The 21193-nt window shown below is 40.9% G+C and overlaps 1 protein-coding gene across 2 annotated transcripts in view; it reads left to right on the top strand.

The window, feature by feature from the left end:
* The window catches only part of hspbap1 (hspb associated protein 1), a 116590-nt gene extending 95898 nt beyond the window's left edge, over window positions 1–20692 (top strand). For both annotated transcript variants that reach the window (XM_072579912.1, XM_072579914.1), the window contains exons 7-8: window positions 18935–19045; window positions 20180–20692. In XM_072579912.1, coding sequence (XP_072436013.1) covers window positions 18935–19045; window positions 20180–20659 — 591 coding nt within the window. In that variant the 3' untranslated portion in view covers window positions 20660–20692. The remainder of the gene's footprint in view (window positions 1–18934; window positions 19046–20179) is intronic.
* Window positions 20693–21193: the final 501 nt, after the last annotated feature.

The raw sequence follows: 21193 nt of genomic DNA, 5'->3' as shown, positions 1-21193 counted from the left end.
GGAAGCATCAGAGCACTTCAGTCGAAGATATTAAGCACAGGAGGTCCATCACCAACAGTTGCTTGGTAGTGTCACAGTTGAACAAACTGGCCAAGTTCTAAACTTTACTTGTGAGGGAACCAATGAGACGGCCGTGGGAGGTGATGGCCTCGTGGTATTATTGCTGGACTGTTAATCTCGATCATGTTCTGGTGACCTCTGTTCGAATCCTGCCACGGCAGATGGTAGAATTTGAATTCAATAAAAAAAGCTGGAATTAAGAGTCTAATGATGACTGAATCCATTGTTGATTGTCGGAAAAACCCATCTGGTTCCCTCGGGAAGGAAACTGCCATCCTTACCTGGTCTGGCCTACATGTGATTCTAGACCCACAGTCAAGTGGCTGACTATTAACTGTCGTCTGGGTAATTAGCGATGGGCAATAAATGCTGGCCTAGCCAGCAACGCCCTCATCCTGTGAGTGAATTTTAAAAAACTTGATCTTGACAGTATATGTGTACCTTTCACAAATACATCTTCCACCCTTTTATGTGTCACTACTACTATGCTGAAATAGGTTGATTCAAACATGAGACGCTGTCAGTTATCATTTGCAGCAAATTATATTTAACTAGTATAAACATTATAGTTCAGTGTATCCCCCACTCTATCATGGCCATCACGCCAGGTTCCATGGAGAGACAGGGAAGCATGTCAAAGAGCAGCACCATGTATTCCTAAAAATGAGGTACTAACTTAGTGAAGCTACAGTACAGGATAACTTGTTTACTAAACAGCAGAAATAGCGTGTGATAGGAAAAGCCAAGCTGATATTCAATGAACAACAGATTAAATGGGAGCTCTGTGGTACTGTCATATCCAATCATAAATGGTGACAGGCAATAAAATAACTTACTGGAAGAGAGCACTCCATTCACATCCCCATCCTGTAAACGTTGTTCTACTTTATGGTAATACCTCTGTGAAATTCTACCTCTGGCATCCACATGACAAATGAAAGATGTGTCACCCATCTGCAAAGAAAGCAGAAGAAATCCTATCCAGCCAATTACCACCAAATTGGTCTCTTCTTGCTTATTGGCAAAGCAATGGAAGATGTCTCTGAATGCGCTGACCTGTGGCATTTATTCAGCAATAATCCATTCACTGGAACTCCAGTTTCTGTCAGGGTTACTTCACTCCAGATCTCATTGACTGCATTCTAAAAATGAGTTGAATGTGAATACCCTTGACATGAAGGCGTTGTTTGAGTGCGACACCAAGGATCCCCAGCCAAACTGAAGTCCATTGGAATTAGATGGAAAACAGTCCGCTCTTTTGATTCTCAATTAGCACAAAACAAGATTGATGTGAGTATTGGAGAAGCTAACTATCTTAGCCCTGAATGTTGCTGCAGATGTTCCTTGGAGCAGTGGTATTCAATGACCCTCCCTCTTTTATTCCATTGAAAATGGAGGTATTTGACGCTATGCACTGTTCATTATCATTTGCAAACCTCAAATACTGAAGAAGGCCATGCTGAGGTGCAGCAAGATGTAATCAGTATTCAGATTTGGGCTGATAGACATAAAGTAACATTTGCTGTCTCTCAATTGCCAAGCAATGGTCATCCTCAACAAGAGAAAATCTAATCCATTTCCCCTTCACGTTCAACAGCATTGCCACTTATAAATTTCTATCATAAAGTTTACATTCTGTGGCTACCATTGATCAGAAATCTGATTGGACCAGCCATGTAAATATTATGGTCACAAGAACAGGTAAGAGTTAGGGAATTCTGCTGAGAGTTACTCACCACCTGAATCCCAAAACCTTTTCTCCATGTTCAAGTCAGGATAGAATACTCCATTCACCAGGCTGAACTTAGCTCCAAAAACAGTTGAGAAGCTCAATAATGAGGACAACTTGATCCGCACTGCATCCAGGAGGTTAAACAATCGCTCCCTCACACCCTGTTCACAGTCTTGGATCACACTCATTCCTGGCCATGCTAAAAGTAGGTTAAGTTGTGAGCTGAATCACTTTTGGTCTGCAGAGCTCCCTTTTTAATACTTAGGAGGGAGTGGTCAGAAAAAAATTCCCTCAATCCGGCTTGTTTTATTATTAACTGCTCACAGGGGATCATATGATAGTGGGAGCAACAGGAGAGGTGGTGGTTCATCACACTTGCTAGCAACATTGCTATTTAGTTGTATTTCGTTTTCATGAAATAATAATGTATAAAAATTATACATACAGAACTAGGCTGCGAATGGGAGGCTAATTGTTTCCAAACTGTCCATTTTATGGATTTCATTGTGAGCAATATTTATCCCTTAACTAGAATCAGTAAAATCAGATGATCTCATTGTTCCATTGTTGTTCGTGTGATCTTGCTGTGTGCATTTCCTGGATTCCAAAATATTTATTGTATTTAATTATAGGAATGTGGAAAGTGTTAACTGGTGATTCACTTTGTCCCTATAAAAAGGAAAAGATGAGAACTGCTTTTCTGGGTGAGGAGGTGTATGTTTATAATATGTCTCACTGTCAATAAATGCTTATGAAAGTGTGCGAAGATCGGCTTCAGTTCTATTATTCACCAGCTAATCTTTCCATAATGTAATAGTGACTACATTTCAGAAAGTATTTTACTGAATGTAAGGCTCTGCATTAATGGAGACTTTCCTTTTCTTTTACATTCATTCAGCTTGTCTTTTGCTTTGTATTATAGAACTTCTTCATTTATTCTTCCTTTAATGCTTAATTTACTGTCCTTCACTCCTATGCAGAAGTCAGGAACAGCACTCAGCCTTTGTGCTCACAAATCAATTAAATGACAGTGGCAGGATGAATGGAGCAGAGGCACAAAGTGGGTGAATCGTTTACTTATATACAAATTGAATTTCCAAATAAACAACTTGATCATAAAGAAGCCAAGCAGCATTGCAGATTATGTGGTTTGAGAATTTAGGCAACTTGAGCACATACGTGATATGTATACAAATGTATTACATTGCGTGCAAGTCTATTTATATATAAGTAAATGTATTTACAAATAAATGAATATTCATGTGCACACTTCAATTTTTCTTGTTGCAGCATTATCTTCTGCAGTGCTGTGCATTTAAAGGTCTTGACTTTCATTAGACCTGTGAGCCTCTGGATGGTGCAAATATTAATGTTCGTTGTGCAGAGTAATGTAAATCTATGAATGTGACCTTCTAAATTTCAGACTGATTCAGCAAAGTTTAGTTTATTCATATCACATTGTGTAGTCAATTATCATGATGCGCTCGCTGTACTGAGAGTCATAGAGTCGTACAGCATGGAAACAGACCCTTCGGTTCACCTTGTCCATGTCTACCAGATATCCCAACCCAATCTAGTCCCACCTGCCAGCACCTGGCCCATATCCCTCCAAATCCTTCCTATTCATATACCCATCCAGATGCCTTTTAACTGTTGCAATTGTACCAGCCTCCACCACTCCCTCTGGCAGCTCATTCCATACACGTACCACTCTCTGCGAGAAAAAGTTGCCCCTTAGGTCCATTTTATATCTTTCCCCTCTCACCCTAAACCTATGCTGTCTAGTTCTGGAAACCCCCCAAAACCCTAAAAGAAATGATCTTGTCTATTTATCTTATCCATCCCCATCATGATTTTATAAGCCTCTATAAAATCACCCATCAGCCTCCGACACTTCAGAAAAAACAGCTCCAGTCTATTCAGACTTGCCTTATACCTCAAATCCTCCAACCCTGGCAATGTCCCTGTAAATCTTTTCTGAATGCTTTCAAGTTTTACAACATCCCTTTGATAGGAAAGAGACCAGAATTGCATGCAATATTCCAAAAGTGGCCTAACCAATGCCCTGTATAGCCACAACATGACCTCCCAACTCCAATACTCAATGCTTTAACCAATAAAGGAAACCATACCAAACATCATCTTCACTGTCCTATCTACCTGCGACTCTACTATAAACCTGCACTCCAAGGTTTTGTTCAGCAACAATCTCCAGGAAGTTACAATTAAGTGTATAAGTCCTGTTCTGATTTGCTTTCCAAAATGCACCAACTCACATTTATCTAAATTAAACTCCATCTGCCACTCCTTAGCCTGCTGGCCCATCTGACCAAGATCCCGTTGCACTCTAAGGGAACCTTCTTCTCTGTCCATAACATCTCCAATTTTGGTGTATTCTGCAAACTTACTAGCCGTACCTCCTATGTTCATATCCAAATCATTTATATAGATGATGAAAAGCAGTGGACCAAGCACCAATTCATATCGCACATCACTGGTCACAGGCCTCCAGTCTAAAAAACAATCTTAAAAAGAAAAATAATGTTCTCACCACCAACTGGAATATTTTCAATGCTGAGAGCTAAAGAAGCCAGGAGAGATTCAGAACTATGTAGAAATAAATCACCTTTATATAATGAACACCCTTTTATTTATACAAAGGAAAATTACTATGAATCCAAGGAACAAATACAACAAATGGTGGAAATCTGAAATAAGGACAGAAAATGTTGGAAGTGCACTTCCATTACAAAAGATTGAATAGCTGAACATTTCGGAAGCAGTGATCGATTCAGACAGAGTTAGCATGGATTTTTAAAAATGGAATCTTGCTGACTGTTCCAATGGAATTTTCTGAAGATGTAACTAGTACAGTTGATACAACGGAACCAGTGGATATGGTATACTTGGACTTTCAGAACGTTTTTAATAAGATCCCACCTCAGAGATTAGCATGTAAAATTAAAGCACATGATTTTGAAGGTAATGTTATGAAGTTGAAGGCATGTACTGTACCTTTGAGAGAGTGCAAGCTGGCAAGCACCTGTCATGTGACTGAGTCGCAGACAGCGTGTGCTGCAAAATTCAAAGATGTAACATTTGGCTGCGATCTAGATATCGTAGTTGTTTTCGCAACAGTTTGAATTTAACCAATGCCCTAACATACTAAAACCCAATCGAATTTGAATTTTACTGTTTCAACAACATCGAACCAATGAGATGATCCGATGTTTGGGATATAAAAAAAGCAGGCATTTTGGACAGTTGGCCAGAAAGAGTACTAATTGCCACTGAAAGTGAACCCAAGGCGAACTACAGAGTAGGATAAACAGTGCAGTCAACAACTACTGTCTAGTTTTGAAAGTAAGTTAAGAGGGGCTTTATTAGGTCAGTATATTATAGAGTGAGAGGTAGATAACAAATCTTCAAGCAAAAGGCTTGCAGTTGTAAATACTTGTTATTTAATGTTCACTTTTAGAGTTAAAGAATAACTTGATATTTTTTATTAAATAGTGGAATTTGTTTAGTTCTCTGTCACTCATACATTAACGATTTACGAGGTGAGGTGAGCTTTTCTGTGGGTTTAGTTTAGTAGAAGAATGTGTTTCATACGTAACAATAGTGTACTGACATGGATAGAGAACTGGTTGGCCGATAAAGAAACAAACGGTAGGAGTAAAGAGGTCTTTTTTCACATGGCAGGCAGTGACTAGTAGGGTACTGCAGGGATTAGTGCTTTCCAGGACCTCAGCTATTTGCAAGATATATCAGTGATTTAGATGAGAGAGGTAAATGTAATCTGTTATGGACCATGCCAGATCCCCTCAAGAAAGTGTCCCAGACCCTAACTTTGCTAGTTGTTTTAAGTAGGTGTAAAGTAGATATTCCAGGAGTGAAGCAGCTGGACCGGTCACTTAGTTTTAAACAAAATCGAATTTATTTGCAAGATTACTGAGTGAAACACAAACAGAAGAGAACAGAGTATAGAATACTTAACCTATCTGAAAACCCAGCAGACTATGTCCACTTAATGCGATTCCAAATTCCTGCAACAATCCTCATAAAAATCCCTTGGCAAAAAAGGGAAAAATCAAACATGGTCTTACAGGGGAGAGAGAGAGAGAGAAGGTAGAGGGATTCAGTATGAAACACATTCTTCCATGGAGCTATTTCTTGGATCAGCCTTAAAACTGATGTCCTGCTTTCAGTGAACAGCCAGACTGCTAAAAACAGAGCTGAGCTGGGAGAAGTTACCACTCCCATTTCATTGTAGAAGAGTTTGTTTTAAACTTGAAAGCCTATTAGCTGAGACAGTATCTGTTAGCTAAAATCAAACTAGCCCTAAAACCCTTCAAACCCTAGACTTTTTGGAATCGCTGCTTTTAACAACCTCTCTGGGTGGGGGGGGGGGAGGGAGCGGGAGCAGGAGCCAAGGATAACATAACCATATTAAAGGAACAGCATTTGTCACACATTTCTAAATTTGCAGACATGACAAAGCTGGTGGGAGAATGAACTGTGAAAATGCTGAGGAAAATGAATTGTGAATAGGACTTAAGGAGCCTACAAAGGGATATAGATTAACTGAGTGGATAAATGTCTAGCAAATGGTATATAATGTGGGTAGCTGTGCAATTGTTCATCTCGGCAGAAAGAATAGGAAAAAACGGAGATGCAGAGAGATCTGTGTGAACTCGTGTATAAATTTACAGAAAGTTAGTGCAAGTAATTAAGAAAGCTAATAGAATGTGATGTTTGAGAGTGGAATTAAATGCAAGAACAGGGAGATTACATTTCAGTAATAAAGAATATTGGGAAGACTGTCTGGAATACTGTGTACAGGATTGCTCACCATACTTCGGAAAGGATGTTAATGTTTTGGAAGCAGTTCAGAGAAGGTTAACTAGGAGAAAGTGAAGACTGCGGATGCTGGAGAGTTAGAGTTGAAAAATGTGGTGCTGGAAAAGCTCAGCAGGTCAGACAGCATCCGAAGAGTAGGTGAGTTGACGTTTCGGGCATAAGCCCTTCATTAGGAATGTGAGAGAAGGTTGACTAGAATAATACCTGGAAAGGCTCGGCCTGTATCTTGTGAAGTTTATAAGAGTCAACGGTGACTAAATTGAAATACAAACTCCTGAGGGGACCTGATCGGGTGGATATTGAAAGCATGTTTCTATTTGTAGGAGAATGCAGAACTGGGATTATTAGTTTAAAAATGAAAGGTTAGTCATTTAAAACTGAGATTAAAAATAACTTTTTCTGAGCACTGAGTCTTTAGAATTCCCCTCCTGGAAAGGCAGTGGATACAGAATCTTGAAATATTTTTAAGACAGAGGGAGGTAGATTCTTGATTAAAGGGGATGAAGGATTTTGGGGGGTACACAGGAATGCAGAAACAAGAACAGGAATTGCTAGAAAAGCTCAGCAGATCTGGCAGTATCACTGCAGAGAAATCAGAGTTGATGTTTCAGGTCCAGTGACCCTTAGAACCGAGAAAGAGCACAGGAGTGCAAAGTTGAGGTTAAAATCTGATCAGTCGTGATCTTATTGAATGGTGGACCAGATTTGAAGAGTCAAGTGGCCTACTCTACTTCCTTATTCATACGTTCCTTTGTAATAGGGCAAAAAATCTCACTAGACAAAACAATGTAAAATTCAGATAGTTAACGTTTTGGGTTAATGACTCTGTGAGTCTTGGCTGCCAAATGGGGAGGGAGCAGAAAAATTAAAATGGAGTTAATATAATTTTAGGAAGGGCAGAATAGATAAAAGATTAGTGGAGTTGTACTGTACTAGAGATTGTCACTGTGAGAGAGAATTGAAAAAGGAAATGTGTGGACAGATAGAGATCTGAGCAGCGACAATAAAATTATTTAGGTGGTTTCAATGACCCATTTATTGTCTGGGGAAAGGAGACATCGAGATGTAAAAAGGAAATATGTTAGGATTGACTAAGGTCCTCTTTATTAAGCAATGTGTAATGTTTTCCTCCAATGGGAGGGCTATTACTAGACCAAGCAATAAATAATAAAATAGATGTGTATAATCAAAGATCAGATAGTGAATTAAGCCTAACATGAAAGCTATGAAAAATAAGGGCTTTGTTCCCTTGGAGTAGAGTCGATGTGTCGATTAGGATAGAGGAAAAAAAATGGAATTTGTAACTGCTGATAAGAAGCAGATTGAAATGTAAGTGATTCAGTAGAAAGACCTTACAAAGGTCTGTAAATTTCTACAGTGTAGTAGGTGGAGCTTCTTCACTGCTGTTTGAAGCGGTTCTGTGTGAGTCAGAGAGTGCCTTGCTTTAACATCCTATAACACTGTTCCAAATAGTTAGAGTTGACACTTGCTGAATGAATGATATAATGCATTGAGCTGTGATTGATATATCTAATAGTTAAATCTTATAGAACAAGAAGGTTCCATGGCATTTCTCTTGGTCTGCATGGAGATAACTGACCTTCGCTAGATAGCAATAAGATCATTACAAAATGTACCTGTGCCTTTGAGGTTTCAGAAGGTAAAATTAGCTGGATAATCCACCTTTTCTGGACTATCCAGTTTGCGGATAGGTTTATTCTCTTGATTGTGATGTCTAACTATCTACTTAATACTTACTACTAACTACTTACTATCCAAGCTCTATCATTAGGAATGGTGTCTTGTGCAGCTTCTGGAAAGGCAAGAGAACTGTAACTAAGTGGAGAGACATTGGGCAGCCTTTTCATAAGACCATTTTTTCATTAGATTAGATTCACTACAGTGTGGAAACAGGCCCTTCGGTCCAACAAGTCCACACCGACTCTCGGAAGAGTAACCCATCCAGATCCATTCCCCTCTGACTGATGCACCTAATGCAATGGGCAATTTAGCATGACCAATTCACCTGCCCTACACATTTTTGGACTGGGGGAGGAAACCGGAGTACCCAGAGGAAACCCATGCAGACACAGAGAATATGCAAACTGCACACAGATAGTTGCCCGAGGCTGGAATTGAACCTGGGACCCTGGTGCTGTGAGGCAGCAGTGCCACCCATTTTTTTCATAATTCAGATGATGGGATAGAAAATCTCTTATCTTTTTGCCATGAAGATTCAAAGAGATTCAGCATGAACACCTTCTTCCATAGAGCTGTTTCTTTGACCAGCACCCTCAAAAACTGACTGTTTGGTCTGAACAGCCAGACTGCTCAAACCAAACCAAACCAGGGTAGAGCTGAGCTGGGAGAAGTGGTCACTCCCTTTCATTGTTAAACATCACACAACACCAGGTTATAGTCCAACAGGTTTACTTGGAAGCATTAACTTTTGGAGTGCTGCTCCTCCATCAGGTAGCTGTGGAGCAGGACCGTAAAACACAGAATTTATAGCAAAAGGTTATTGTGTCATGATAGTGAAATGATATGTTGGACAAACCTAGATTGTTGTTAAGCCTTTTATCTTTTAGAATGGGTTGCAGGTTTCAGTTCATTAATATGTAAATCCCATAATTTAAGTCACATTCTCAAGATAACTTGAGGTTTTATGAATAAAGATGACATCTCAGCTCAGACAAATTGCATTAAAGGTGTGAGGTCAGAGTCTCTCTGTATCCCGAACTTGAGTCAGACTGGTTCTGTTTCCAAAGTGGAATTTATAAAATATTAAATGGATTGACTGCAGATTGTGTGCTTTTTGAGCAAAATAGAATACATCTGCAAATATAATTCTCCAAATGCAAATTCACCCCATCGTCTAAAATGTCTGTGTGCATGCATGAGAGAGAGAGAGAGAGTGTATGTGCGCACATGAGTGTGTGTGCGCATGCTTGGTAAAGTGTGTGTGTGTGTGTGTGTGTGTGTGTGTGTGTGTGTGTGTGTGTGTGTGTGAGAGAGAGAGAGAGATGGAGTATAAGCCTGAGAGTGTGTGGTGGATGTATGTATGTGTGTATAAGAGGGAGTATATGTATGAGAGAGGGTCTGTGAGAGTGAGAAAGTATGTGAGCGATTTTGTGTGTGTGTGTGTGAGAGTGATAGAATGTATTGTGTAACTGTCAGCCTCTGCGTAGCCATTCAGCGTTGTCGCGTATCCCAATGGTCACCTGAATATCCAAGGCCGAATGTCCCTGACCACTGAAATGTTTCCCGACTGGGAGAGTGCATTCCTGTCTAGCGACTGTTGTGCGGTGTCCATTCATAGCGTCTGCCTAGTCTCGCCAATGTACCATGCCTCTGGGCATCCTTGCCGACAGTGTATGAGGAAGACAACATTGGTCAAGTCACATAAGTCCCTACTATGTTAATGGTGGGTGGTACCCCCACATGTAATGGTGGTATCCATGCCGACACTCTGACATGTCTTGCAGTGGTTGCCATGACAGAGTTGTACGGTGTTGTGGTCGATGTTGTACTGAAGGCTGGGCAGTTTGCTGCGAACAATGGTCTGTTTAAGGTTTGGTGGTTGTTTAAAGATGAGAAGTGGAGGTGTAGGGAAGGTCTGGATGGGGTGCTCATCCTCATCAATAATGTGTTGCACTGCGAAGAATCTCCGCTCCTGGCAAGTACTGGACAACGAAGGGTACCTTATCAGTTGCAAATGGTGTCTGTCTCCTGAGGAAGTCATTATGGTTTCTCACTGTGGCATATTGAAACTGGCAATTGATGAGCTGAGCATCGTACCCAGTTCTTGTGAGGGCATCCTTGAGCACCTTTGGGTGTTCATCACATTCCTCCTCATCTGAACAGATCCTGTGAATGCGTAGAGCTTGTCCGTAGGGTTGGCTGTTTTGATATGTTTAAGGTGGAAGCTAGAGAAGCGTAGCATTGTGAGGTTATCCGTGGGTTTGCGGTAGAGTGCAGTACTGAGGTACCGGTCCTTGATGGAGATGCATGTGTCCAAGAATGAGACAGATAATTAAGAGTAGTCCTTGATAAGTCTGATGGTGGGATAAAACTTGTTGATATTACTGTGTAGTTGTTTCAGTGACTCCTCGCCATGGGTCCAGAGGAAGAAAATGTCATCAATAGTTGTTCTACCCGGCAGAAAATACAAGTTTGAAAATATGTACTAACAGAATTAAGATCAGCTTTTTCCCTGCTGTTATCAGACTTTTGAATGGACCTCTATGTATTAGAGTTGATCTTTCTCTGCACATTCTCTGTAGCTGTAACACTATATACTGCATTCTGTTCTATTACCCTGATTTACTTAGGTGTGGTATGATTTGTCTGGTTAGCACGCAAAGCAATACTTTTTACTGTATTAGTACATGTGACAATAATAAATCAAATCAAATCCAAACTGGATAATCCTTTACTCTTGAGATGATAAGCCCAAGTCCTAGACTGGCCCACAAAGGGAAACAACCTTTCCATATCTACCCTGTCAAGTCCTCTAAGAATCCTGTATATTTCAAAAAGATCGCCTCTCATTTTTCCAAACTCCAATCAGTACGAGCCTGCCCCATTTCACCTGAAATCCCTCCATTCCCAGCATCAACCTAGAGAACTTTCTCTGGGCTGTTTCCAAAGTCAGTGCATCTTTTCTGAGATAATGAATGTAAACTATACAAGTATCCTTGTATAGTTTTAGCACGATTTTCCTATTTTTATACTCCATTCTCTTTGAAATGAGAAGCCTTCCATAAAAGTTAAAGTTCTTAATTTGAGTAAGGCAAATTTTAATACTATGAGACAAGAACTTTCAAAATTTCGTTGGATGAGAAAGGTAAAGTGGCAGCTGCCAACTGGGAATCTTTCAAAAGTGTGATAACAAGAGTTCAGAGGCATTATGTTCCTGTTAGAGTGAAAGGTATGGCTGATAAGATTAGAGAACAATGGACAAATAAAGATATTGAGATTCTAGTCAAGAATAAAAATGAATCCTACTAGATATACACAACTGTGAATAAACGAATCTCTTGACAATTATAAAGAGTGTGGGGGCATTCTTAAGAAGGAAATCAGAAAGGTAAAGCAGGGATATGTGATAGCCTTGGCAGATAAGGCTAAGGATAATCCAGAGAGATTCTGTAAATAGATTAAAAGCAAAAGAGCAAATAGAGAGAGAATGGGGCCCTGTAAAGATTGAGGTCTTTGTGTTGAAACTCAGAAGAGGTTTGTGTTAGTTTTCACTGTGGAGATAGAACCGGAGGCTAGAGAACTCGGGGAAATAAATATTGATGTTTTGAAAACAGTTCACATCACAGAAGAGGAAGTGCTGGAGGTCTTAGAAACATAAAGGCAATAAAATATCCAGGACCTGATCAAGTGTATCCCAGGAAATTGTGGGATGTTAGGGAGGAAATTGTGGGGCTCCTAGCAGAGCTATTTATATCATTTATAACTGCAGGTGAGTTGCTGGAGAACTGGCAAGTGGTTAATGTTGTGCCTTTATTTAAGAATGACTGACTGTGAGGGAACTATCGACCTGCGAGTCTGACATTGCTGGTTGGGTAAGTTGGTGGAGGTGGTTCTGAAAGATAGGATTTACATGCATTTGGAGAGACATGGCATGATTGGAGAGTGTCAGCATGGGTTAAGTGAGGGAAATCATGTCTGTCAAACTTGATTGAGTTCTTTGAGGAAGTAAGAACATTGATATTGCTTACTGGATTTTAATAAAGCCTTTGGTAAGTTTCTGCATGGTAGACTGATTAATCATATGGGATTCGAGGTGAGCTTGCCAACTGGATACAAAATTGGCTTAAAGGCAGGAGACAGAGTGGTGCTGAAGACTTGTTTTTCTGACTGGAGGCCTGTGACCAACGGTGTTCCACAGGGATCAGTACAGAGCCCACTTTTGTTTGTTATTTATGTAAATGTTTTGGATGAGAACATAGGAGACTCAGTAAGTTTGCGGATGACACAAAGATCGGTGATTATTAGGTTAGATTTCCTACAGTGTGGGAACAGGCCCTTCGGCCCAACCAGTCCACACCAACCCTCCGAAGAGTAACCCACCCAGACCCATTTCCCTCTGACTAATGCTCCTAACACTATTGGCAATTTAACATGGCCGATTCACCTGACCTGCACATCTTTGGATTGTGGGAGGAAACCGGAGCATCTGGAGGAAACCCACGCAGCCATGGGGAGAATGTGCAAACTCCACACAGACAGTCGCCCGAGGCTTGAATCGTACCTGGGACCCTGGTGCTGTGAGGCAGCAGTGCTAACCACTGTGCCATCGTGCCACCCCTATATTGTGATGTAGTGGACAATGAAGAAGGTTGTCTAAGATTACAGAGAGGTCTTGATCGATTGGGTCAAAAGGCTGAGGAGTTTAATTTGGATAAATATGAGGTATTGCATTTTGATAAAACAAACAATGGCAGGACTTACACAATTAATGGTAGGTCCCTGTAGAACAGAGAGACCTGGGCGTTCAGGTACATAATATTTTGAAATTTGCATCACAGGTAAACAGTGTGTTGCTGGAAAAGCACAGTAGGTCAGGCAGCATCCAAGGAGCAGGAGCATCTACTTTTCCAGCACCACACACTCGACTCTCATCTCGAGCATCTGCAGTCCTCACTTTCTCCTAGTCACAGGTGGACAGGGTAGTTAAGAAGGTGTTTAGCAAACTTGTCTTCATTGCTCAGACCTTTCAGTATATGAGTTGGGACATCATGTTGAGGTTGTACAGGACTTTGGTGAGGCCTCTTCTGGAGTACTATGTGCAGTTCAGGTCACCCTGTTGCAGGAAGGATGTTATTAAACTGGAGAGAGTTCATAAAAGATTGAATTATTAGGAGAGGCTGGATAAGCTGGGACTTTTTTCACTGGAGCATATGAGGTTGAGAGGTGACCTTATAGAGGTTTACACAATCATGAGTGAATAGTAAAGTTTTGTTCCCCTAAGATAGGGTGTTCAAAGCTATGGGATATATATTTTTATGGTTAGAGGAGAAAGAATTAAAAAGGACATGGTTTTCATATAGAATGAACTGCCAGAGGAAGTGGATGCAGGTACAGTTACAATATTTAAAAGACATTTGGATATGTACATGAATATGAAATGTTTGGAATGATATGGGCCAAACATCGGCAGGTGGGACTAATTTAGTTTGGGAACATGGTCAGTGTGGACTAGTTGGACCAAAGGGCCTGTTTCTGTAACGTATGACAGTATAAATAAAGACTAAAATTCCATTTAGACAATAGGACCATAAGAGCAGAAATCAGTCCATTCAGCCCATCACGTCTGTTCCGCCACTCAATCATGGCTGATCAGTTTCTCAACCCCATTATCCTGCTTTCTCCCCATAACTCTTGATTCTCTTGATACTCAAAAACGTATCATTTACCTTCGCTATTACTTGCTGAATGTTATGATATTGTGCGATAAATGCAATGTAATCAGCAATACCTTCAGCAAAAAATATATACAGACGGACAAAATGACTCCCAGGAGATTACTTAGAAAGGAGAATGGGAATGCCAACTCTCTATCTTCCTGGCTGTGCTTTTAGTTTGATCCTGTGGTCAGTGCTGTGTGAGAATGAAGAAGTGAAAATAACCCTCAACATATCATGTGTAGCCCTCAGTACCAAAATATCTTTTGTATGCAATGTATAAGGAGTGCAAGTAGGACAACAAAGATTGAAGTGTTGAATTTTGTTGACAACTTTGTGAAAATATGAAAGGGTCCTGTGGAGATTCTATAATTAAACATGTCCCATATCATATGTAATTGACTGCATTAGATCACTTTTTGTTTTGTTGTAGGATCTCTAATTACTCAGGGGTACTATCTTCAACAATTCAAGGGATATAGTTACCTCTTATACGGTACTGTAGTTTATATGATTACTGGAATATGGTGGTAAAGCAGCACACACCTGTATGAGTGTTATTGTGAAGAAGCAGGCGAGCAAGTTTTAAGTTGAACTGTTATTATGCATTACACATTATTCTTGCTCAAGGGTAGTTTGTTATTGCTGCTTCATGTTGAGTGTCGAATCCTTCCCACCCTGCATCATGTTGAGGGCTGTGCACTTTGATTGTGTTCCCCTCACACTTGTTTTGCCTTAAGCAAAAAAGATTTGGGTATTCATAAACCAGTCATGAAAAGCTTGCGAGCAGGTCCAAAATACAATTTAAAAATGTAATGGAACATTGGCTTTAATCTCAAATGGCTGTTGTACAAAGGGCAGGAAATATGCTTAGTTTACACACATCCTTCATCAGGCCCTATAGAGTTATGGGCACTGCACCTCGGGGAAAGATGCATTGACCTTGGAGGAGTCACAAGAGGTAGGAGCAGAAGTAGGCCATTCAGCCCATCAAGCCTGTTCTGCCATTCATTAAGGTCATGGTTGATCTGATGATCTTCAAATGCACTTTCCTGCCTTTTCCCTATAACCTTTTCTGATTGGAGTGCAGGTTCATAGTTCCTTGAAAGTAGAGTCGCAGGTACATACGATAGTGAAGGAGGTGATTGGTATGCTATCCTTTATTTGTCAGAGCATTGAGTATAGGAGTTGGGAGGTAATGTTGCGGCTGTACAGGACATAAGTTAGGCCACTGTTGGAATATTGTGTGCAATTCTGGCCTCCTTCCTATCAGAAGGATATTGTAAAACTTGAAAGGGTTCAGAAAAGATTTACAAGGACGTTGCCAGGATTGGAGGATTTGAGCTAGAGGGAGAGGCTGAACAGGCTGGGGCTGTTTTCGCTGGAGCGTCAGAGGCTATGGGCGTCATTTGCCAGTGTTAGACTGGTGTTTACAAAATTAAAAATCACACAAAACCAGGTTCAACAGGTTTATTTGGAAGCACTAGCTTTCGGAGCGCTGCTCCTTCATCAGGTGGTTGTGGACTGTATGATCGTAAGACAGAATTTATAGCAAAAGTTACTGTGTGATGTAACTGAAATTATATATTGAAAAAGACCTGGACTGTTTAAGTCTCTCATCTTTTCGAATGAACATGTTGGTTTCAGTTCTTTCATATGTTAATCGCAGAACTTTTTTAAAGTTACATTCTCAAGCGAACTTTAACAATTGGTGTCATGTCAACCCAGATAATGCATTGAAGGTGTGAGGTGCTCTGTGTGAGACTGTCTGTGTCACAATGGTCAGACTGATTCTAATCTAAAATCCGTTTTTTTTAAAGCCTAGAATCAGTCTGAACATTGTGGCTCAGACAGTCTCTCACAGGGCACCTCACACCTTCAACGCATTATCTGGGTCAACATGACACCAATTGTTAAAGTTCACTTGAGAATGTAAGTTTAAAAAAGTTCTGTGATTTACATATGAAAGAACTGAAACCAACATGTTCATTCGAAAAGATGGGAGAATTAAACAGTCCAGGTCTTTTTCAATATATAATTTCAGTTATGTCACACAATAACTTTTGCTATAAATTCTGTTTCTTACGATCTTGTAGTCCACAACCACCTGATGAAGGAGCAGCGCTCCGAAAGCTAGTGCTTCCAAATAAACCTGTTGAACTATAACCTGGTGTTGTGTGATTTTTAACTTTATAAAATCATGAGGGGCGTGAAAAGGTTAAATAGGCAAGGACCTTTCCCTGGGGTGGGTCCAGAACTAGAGGGCATAAGTTTAGGATGAGAGGGGAAAGATGTAAAAGGGATCTAAGGAGCAACTTTTTCACACACAGGCTGGTGCGTGTATAGAATGAGCTGCCAGCGGAAGTGGTGGAGGCTGGTACAATTGCAGCATTTAAAAGTCATCTGGATGGCTATGTGAATAGGAGGGGTTTAGATGGATATGGGCCAAGTGGTGGCCAATAGATCTAGATTAAGTTAGGATATCTGGTCAGCATGGATGAGTTGGACTGAAGGGTCTGTTTCCATGCTGTACTTCTCTATGACTATGATAAAAAAAAAATTCTGTCTGAGTCTTGAATATACTTAGTGACACATTCCCAACAGTTCTCAGTTGTAATGAATTCCATTTGTTCACCAGCCTCTGTGAAAATAAATTCTTCCTCCTCTCTGGCTTATACGTGCACCCTCTTATTGTAAGATTATTCTCTACAGGCCTTGACTTTCCCACAAGGCGAAACAATCCTTTCTACAGCTACCTTGTCAAGATCTCTAAGAATCTTGAATGTTTTGATAAGGCCACCTCTCATTCTTCTATATTTCAACAAGTACAGGCCCAATCCATTTCACCTCTTCTCATAAGACAGTCCCTCCTTACCTGGTATTAGCCTTCTCTGGACTGTCTTCACTGATAGTATATCTTTGCTTAGATAATAGGCCCAAAACTGTTTTCATATTCTAGCTCTGGTCTGACTAGTACCTGTATATTTAAAAAAAGCTCCCTTTTATACTCTATTTCTTTTGAAATAAAGGCCAGCATTCTGTTGGGAATTCCCTCCTTCCCTTTTACCCACTCAACCTGACTGCTGGTTTTTTTGAGATTCATGGATAGAGACTCCCAAATAAATCTACTCTGTAGCTTTCTGTAGTCCTTCTCCCTTTGAGTAACATTCACACCTCTCATCTTTGTGCACAAATGCATAACCTCACATTATATTCCATCTGCCATGTTTTGCCTATTCAGTTAACCTGTCTATATACCTGAGTGGTGCTGGAAAAGCACAGCAGGTCAGGCAGCATCCGAGGAGCAGGAGAATCGACGTTTTGGGCAAAAAGCCCTTCATCAGGAATAGAGGCAGGGAGCATCCAGGGTGGAGAGATAAATGGCGGTGGGTCGGGTGGATGTTGGGCAGGGGAGAAGGTAGCAAGGAGTACAAAAGGTGAATGGGGGTGGGGATGGAGGTGATAGGTCAGAGAGGAGGGTGGAGTGGATAGGTGGGAAGGGAGATTGGCAGGTAGGACAGTGCTGAGCTGGAAATAGGTGAATGGGGGTGGGGATGGGTTATACTCACCCATTGTACTCTTTACTACCTTCGCCCCATCTGCTCCCCCCTCTCCAATTTATCTCACCACTCTGGAGGCTTCCTGCCTCTTTTCCTGGTGAAGTGCTTTTGCCCGAAACGTTGATTTTCCTGCTCCTCGGATGCTGTCTGACCTGCTGGGCTTTTCCAGCACCACTCTAATCTTAACCCTGGTTTCCAGCATCTGCAATCCTCACTTTTTGCCTGTCTATATACATCTCCATCCCTCACCATTTACCTTCCAAACTATATTTGTCTCATCCATAGGCTTGGTTGTTGTATGTTTCTGCCATTCAAGTCATTAATATATATTGTAAATAATTGTGGCCCCAGCACTAATCCCTGCAACATACCAGTGTTGGAATGCAGACTCTTTCAAGTGACACCAATGCTGAAGGAATAAAATAATGACAGTGCAAATTATACAGCTGACTTTCATTCTCTTTAAATCTGTCTCATTAAAGGGTAAACCAATTGAGGGACTTGGGTTGATAAAATGATTCTTTAGTATAGATAATGAAAATCTAAGATGATGATGTTAAAAATTTTGAAGTAAGACTTTAACCATCAAGAATGAAGTCAGGAAGCATTAATCCAAACAAAGGTGGAGTGGAATTCTGAAAGTCTTTCCTTACCTTCCACCGCATCACACTGCCCCCACCCCCACCCCCACCCCAGCTGAAAAATAATAGGTCGCAGGAGACCTTTCAGACCTGTGACTGGGAGTTTTGTTGTTAGGTGTGGAGAAACTGAGAATGTGGTTGGTCTGCCATGGCATAACTGAGAGATGGAGCAAGCGTGAGGCTCTTACTGACCAACTACTGTTCTCAGGTTTCAAAAGTCAATACATTCAGGATTTTCACATTGAAATTCACCTCCACAGCTCAAAGTCTAAGCCAGGGTTGCAACATTGTTCTACCCCGATGCTTAAAAAAATGCTGTAGATGCTGTTTTCAAAAGAGGGTTTGGCAGTAGATTTGTGCTGTGAGTTGAGTTAATGGGTGAATAAAATGCAGACTTCAACCCTCCAGTCAGTTCTAAAGAAAAAAATGAGACAAATTCACGATTGCATATCCAGACTTGCAAAGAAGGAACAGCCTAGTCAGGAGATTAGGCACTGTGGAATGAGTTTTTTGAAAGGTTACTGTAATTGTGACCTCAGGTCCTAGCCAGGAGGCTTTGATTACTCTTACAGACCTGAGCCAGGAATGTTGGTGATTCAGATTGCAGTTTAGTTGAGCATGTTACAACTCTTTGGATTGCTTCTTATCCCACTGTTGTGTTATTAGGATGATGACGATGAAACCAGAGTTGGGGAAGCATTGGCTCGTACTGTGGTCTGTGCTCTCAAGGCTGCAGATCCTCATGTTCATACTGCCAACTGGCTGAATACCACGGAGGTATGTATATCAGTCTTTAGTCTTTGGAGCCTTGGTGAAACCACCCTGGTTTGGATTTAATCCCAGTGGGGCTTGTTGTAAATTAACTGTTAATTTTTGATCTTGTGTGCATGTGAACACAGAAAAATCTGCAAACCTCAACAGGTCAGTCAACTAATAGCTTCTGCTGAAGAATTGCACCAGAAACGTTCACCTGTTTTTCTGTTTTGGTAGCTGGCTGACTTACTGTACATCTCTATCTGAAATAACTAAGCTTATGGTTTTGCTCATGGTATCTTGTTAGTGACTTGGTGAATATCCAAGAGCCAGTGAGTGATTGATGTTTTAAAGTATTTTTGGTTGGTGCAAACACCCAATGATCTAAACAGGACTAATGGTTTCAAAGTGCTTATTGATACTCGTTATAATTTACAAGATAAGAGGCAATCTTATTGAAACATTAAAAAATGCTTTGGGGATTTGACAGGGTAGATGTTGAAAGGCGGTTACCTCTTATGGGAGTCTATGACAAGATGGCACAAACTCATACTTTTAAGGCAGGGATGAGGGGGGTTTTATTTTCCTTGATGGTAGTGAATCTGTAATATTCTTTACTGCACAGAGCTATTGAGGCTGGGTCATTAAGTATATTCAAAGCTCAGGCAAATACTTAGTCCGTAAAGGAATCAATTATAAACAAAAGTTAGTAGAGTTGAAGATTACCGGCCATTTTCACACTGACGGAGCTGATACCTTATGGATTAATTAGGATGAGTGAAAAGGGAATGTAAACAGTAACAAAGCATTTGATGATTGGCTGCTGGAAATCTGGAGAGTGGTGCTGGAAAGGCACAGCAGGTCAGGCAGCATCCGAGGAGCAGGGGAATGATTACTGATGAAGGGCTTGTGCCAGAAACGTCATTTCTCCTCCTCGGATGCTGCCTGACCTGCTGTGCTTTTCCAGCACCGCACTCTCGACTCTGACCTCCAGCATCTGCAGTCCTCATTTCTCCTCCCTGCTGGAAATCTGGAGCCTATCAGATTGGGTAAGACTTTTGTGTAACCAATGCATGTGAAGTGTGAATCTGCCAGACATGAACATGTTGAAATAATAAGTATATTTATAAATCAAAGCTTTTCTTTCTCTTCATTTAGGCTGAAGTCACTTCACATGAGACAAACTTGCATTATGTCAATCTTGCAGTTCAGGCCTGTATAGATAAGCGAAAGGTTTGCTCCTCAAAGGGCAGAAACCCATCAGCACGGAGTTTGTCTACCTTTAAGAGAAGGAAATGTGATTCAGGTGATGGAGCAGGATACTCAGCAGTTGCAGATGCAGATCCTAAACCTGCCCTGACCACCAGCATTCCTTTTGGGCCTAATCTACTTCCGGTGGTCCAAGATACAGGAGCAACAGCCAAGCACACAGTCCCCAGTGACTCGAGCAAGGCGAATATTTCTCTTTGCAATAACTTGGAAGCTAATAATAGTAGTGGAAAAGTGGGCAGTAATTCCAAAAATACTGGAGTTCACAGCACAACAATATCCACTGATGAGTTGCTGAACTGTTTGGTTCACCCTGACGTGATCAGCTTAATGACTGAAATTCTGCTGGACAGTCACTTCTCTCATTAGTCAGACAAGCTCTTCAATGTCGATTGATTTTATTTTAGTTTGGAAATAAACTATTCCTAAAATAAAGTGTCTGACTCAATTTATCAATATTACACAGTCATAAGAAATAGTAGCTGGCATAAGCCAAAAAGCCCCATTCCACCATTCTGTAACATCGTAGCTCATCTTCTGTCTCAGCTCCACTTCCCTTTGCAATCAATGACCGAGCATCTGGAATAGAGGTTGCCAAACACACACACCATCCTTGAAATGAAGCAATGTCACCATATCTCAGCCCTATTGCTTACTGTGTATCCTGTGACTGTGTCCCTTCACTCTAGGCGGACTAGGCCACAGTGACAATGCCTGGTTGTCACTCTCCTTGGTCACACTTATTTGATGGCACTTACAGCTAGAAATGCCTCTGTCAACTGTCACAGGGTATCAGTAGTCTCTGGACAGCCCTGAGAGTCATCTTGGACAAGTAAATGTGTGTTATTATCAGCTGATTGCGAATATTCCACCACAATGCTTTAGCAGGAACTGTTCTTTATT

The sequence above is a fragment of the Chiloscyllium punctatum genome, chromosome 10 (genome assembly GCF_047496795.1).
Source record: "Chiloscyllium punctatum isolate Juve2018m chromosome 10, sChiPun1.3, whole genome shotgun sequence".
Taxonomy (NCBI): Eukaryota; Metazoa; Chordata; class Chondrichthyes; order Orectolobiformes; family Hemiscylliidae; genus Chiloscyllium; species Chiloscyllium punctatum.
The sequence above is the reverse complement of the archived record's forward strand: the minus strand, read 5'-3'. Positions and strand labels throughout refer to the sequence as shown.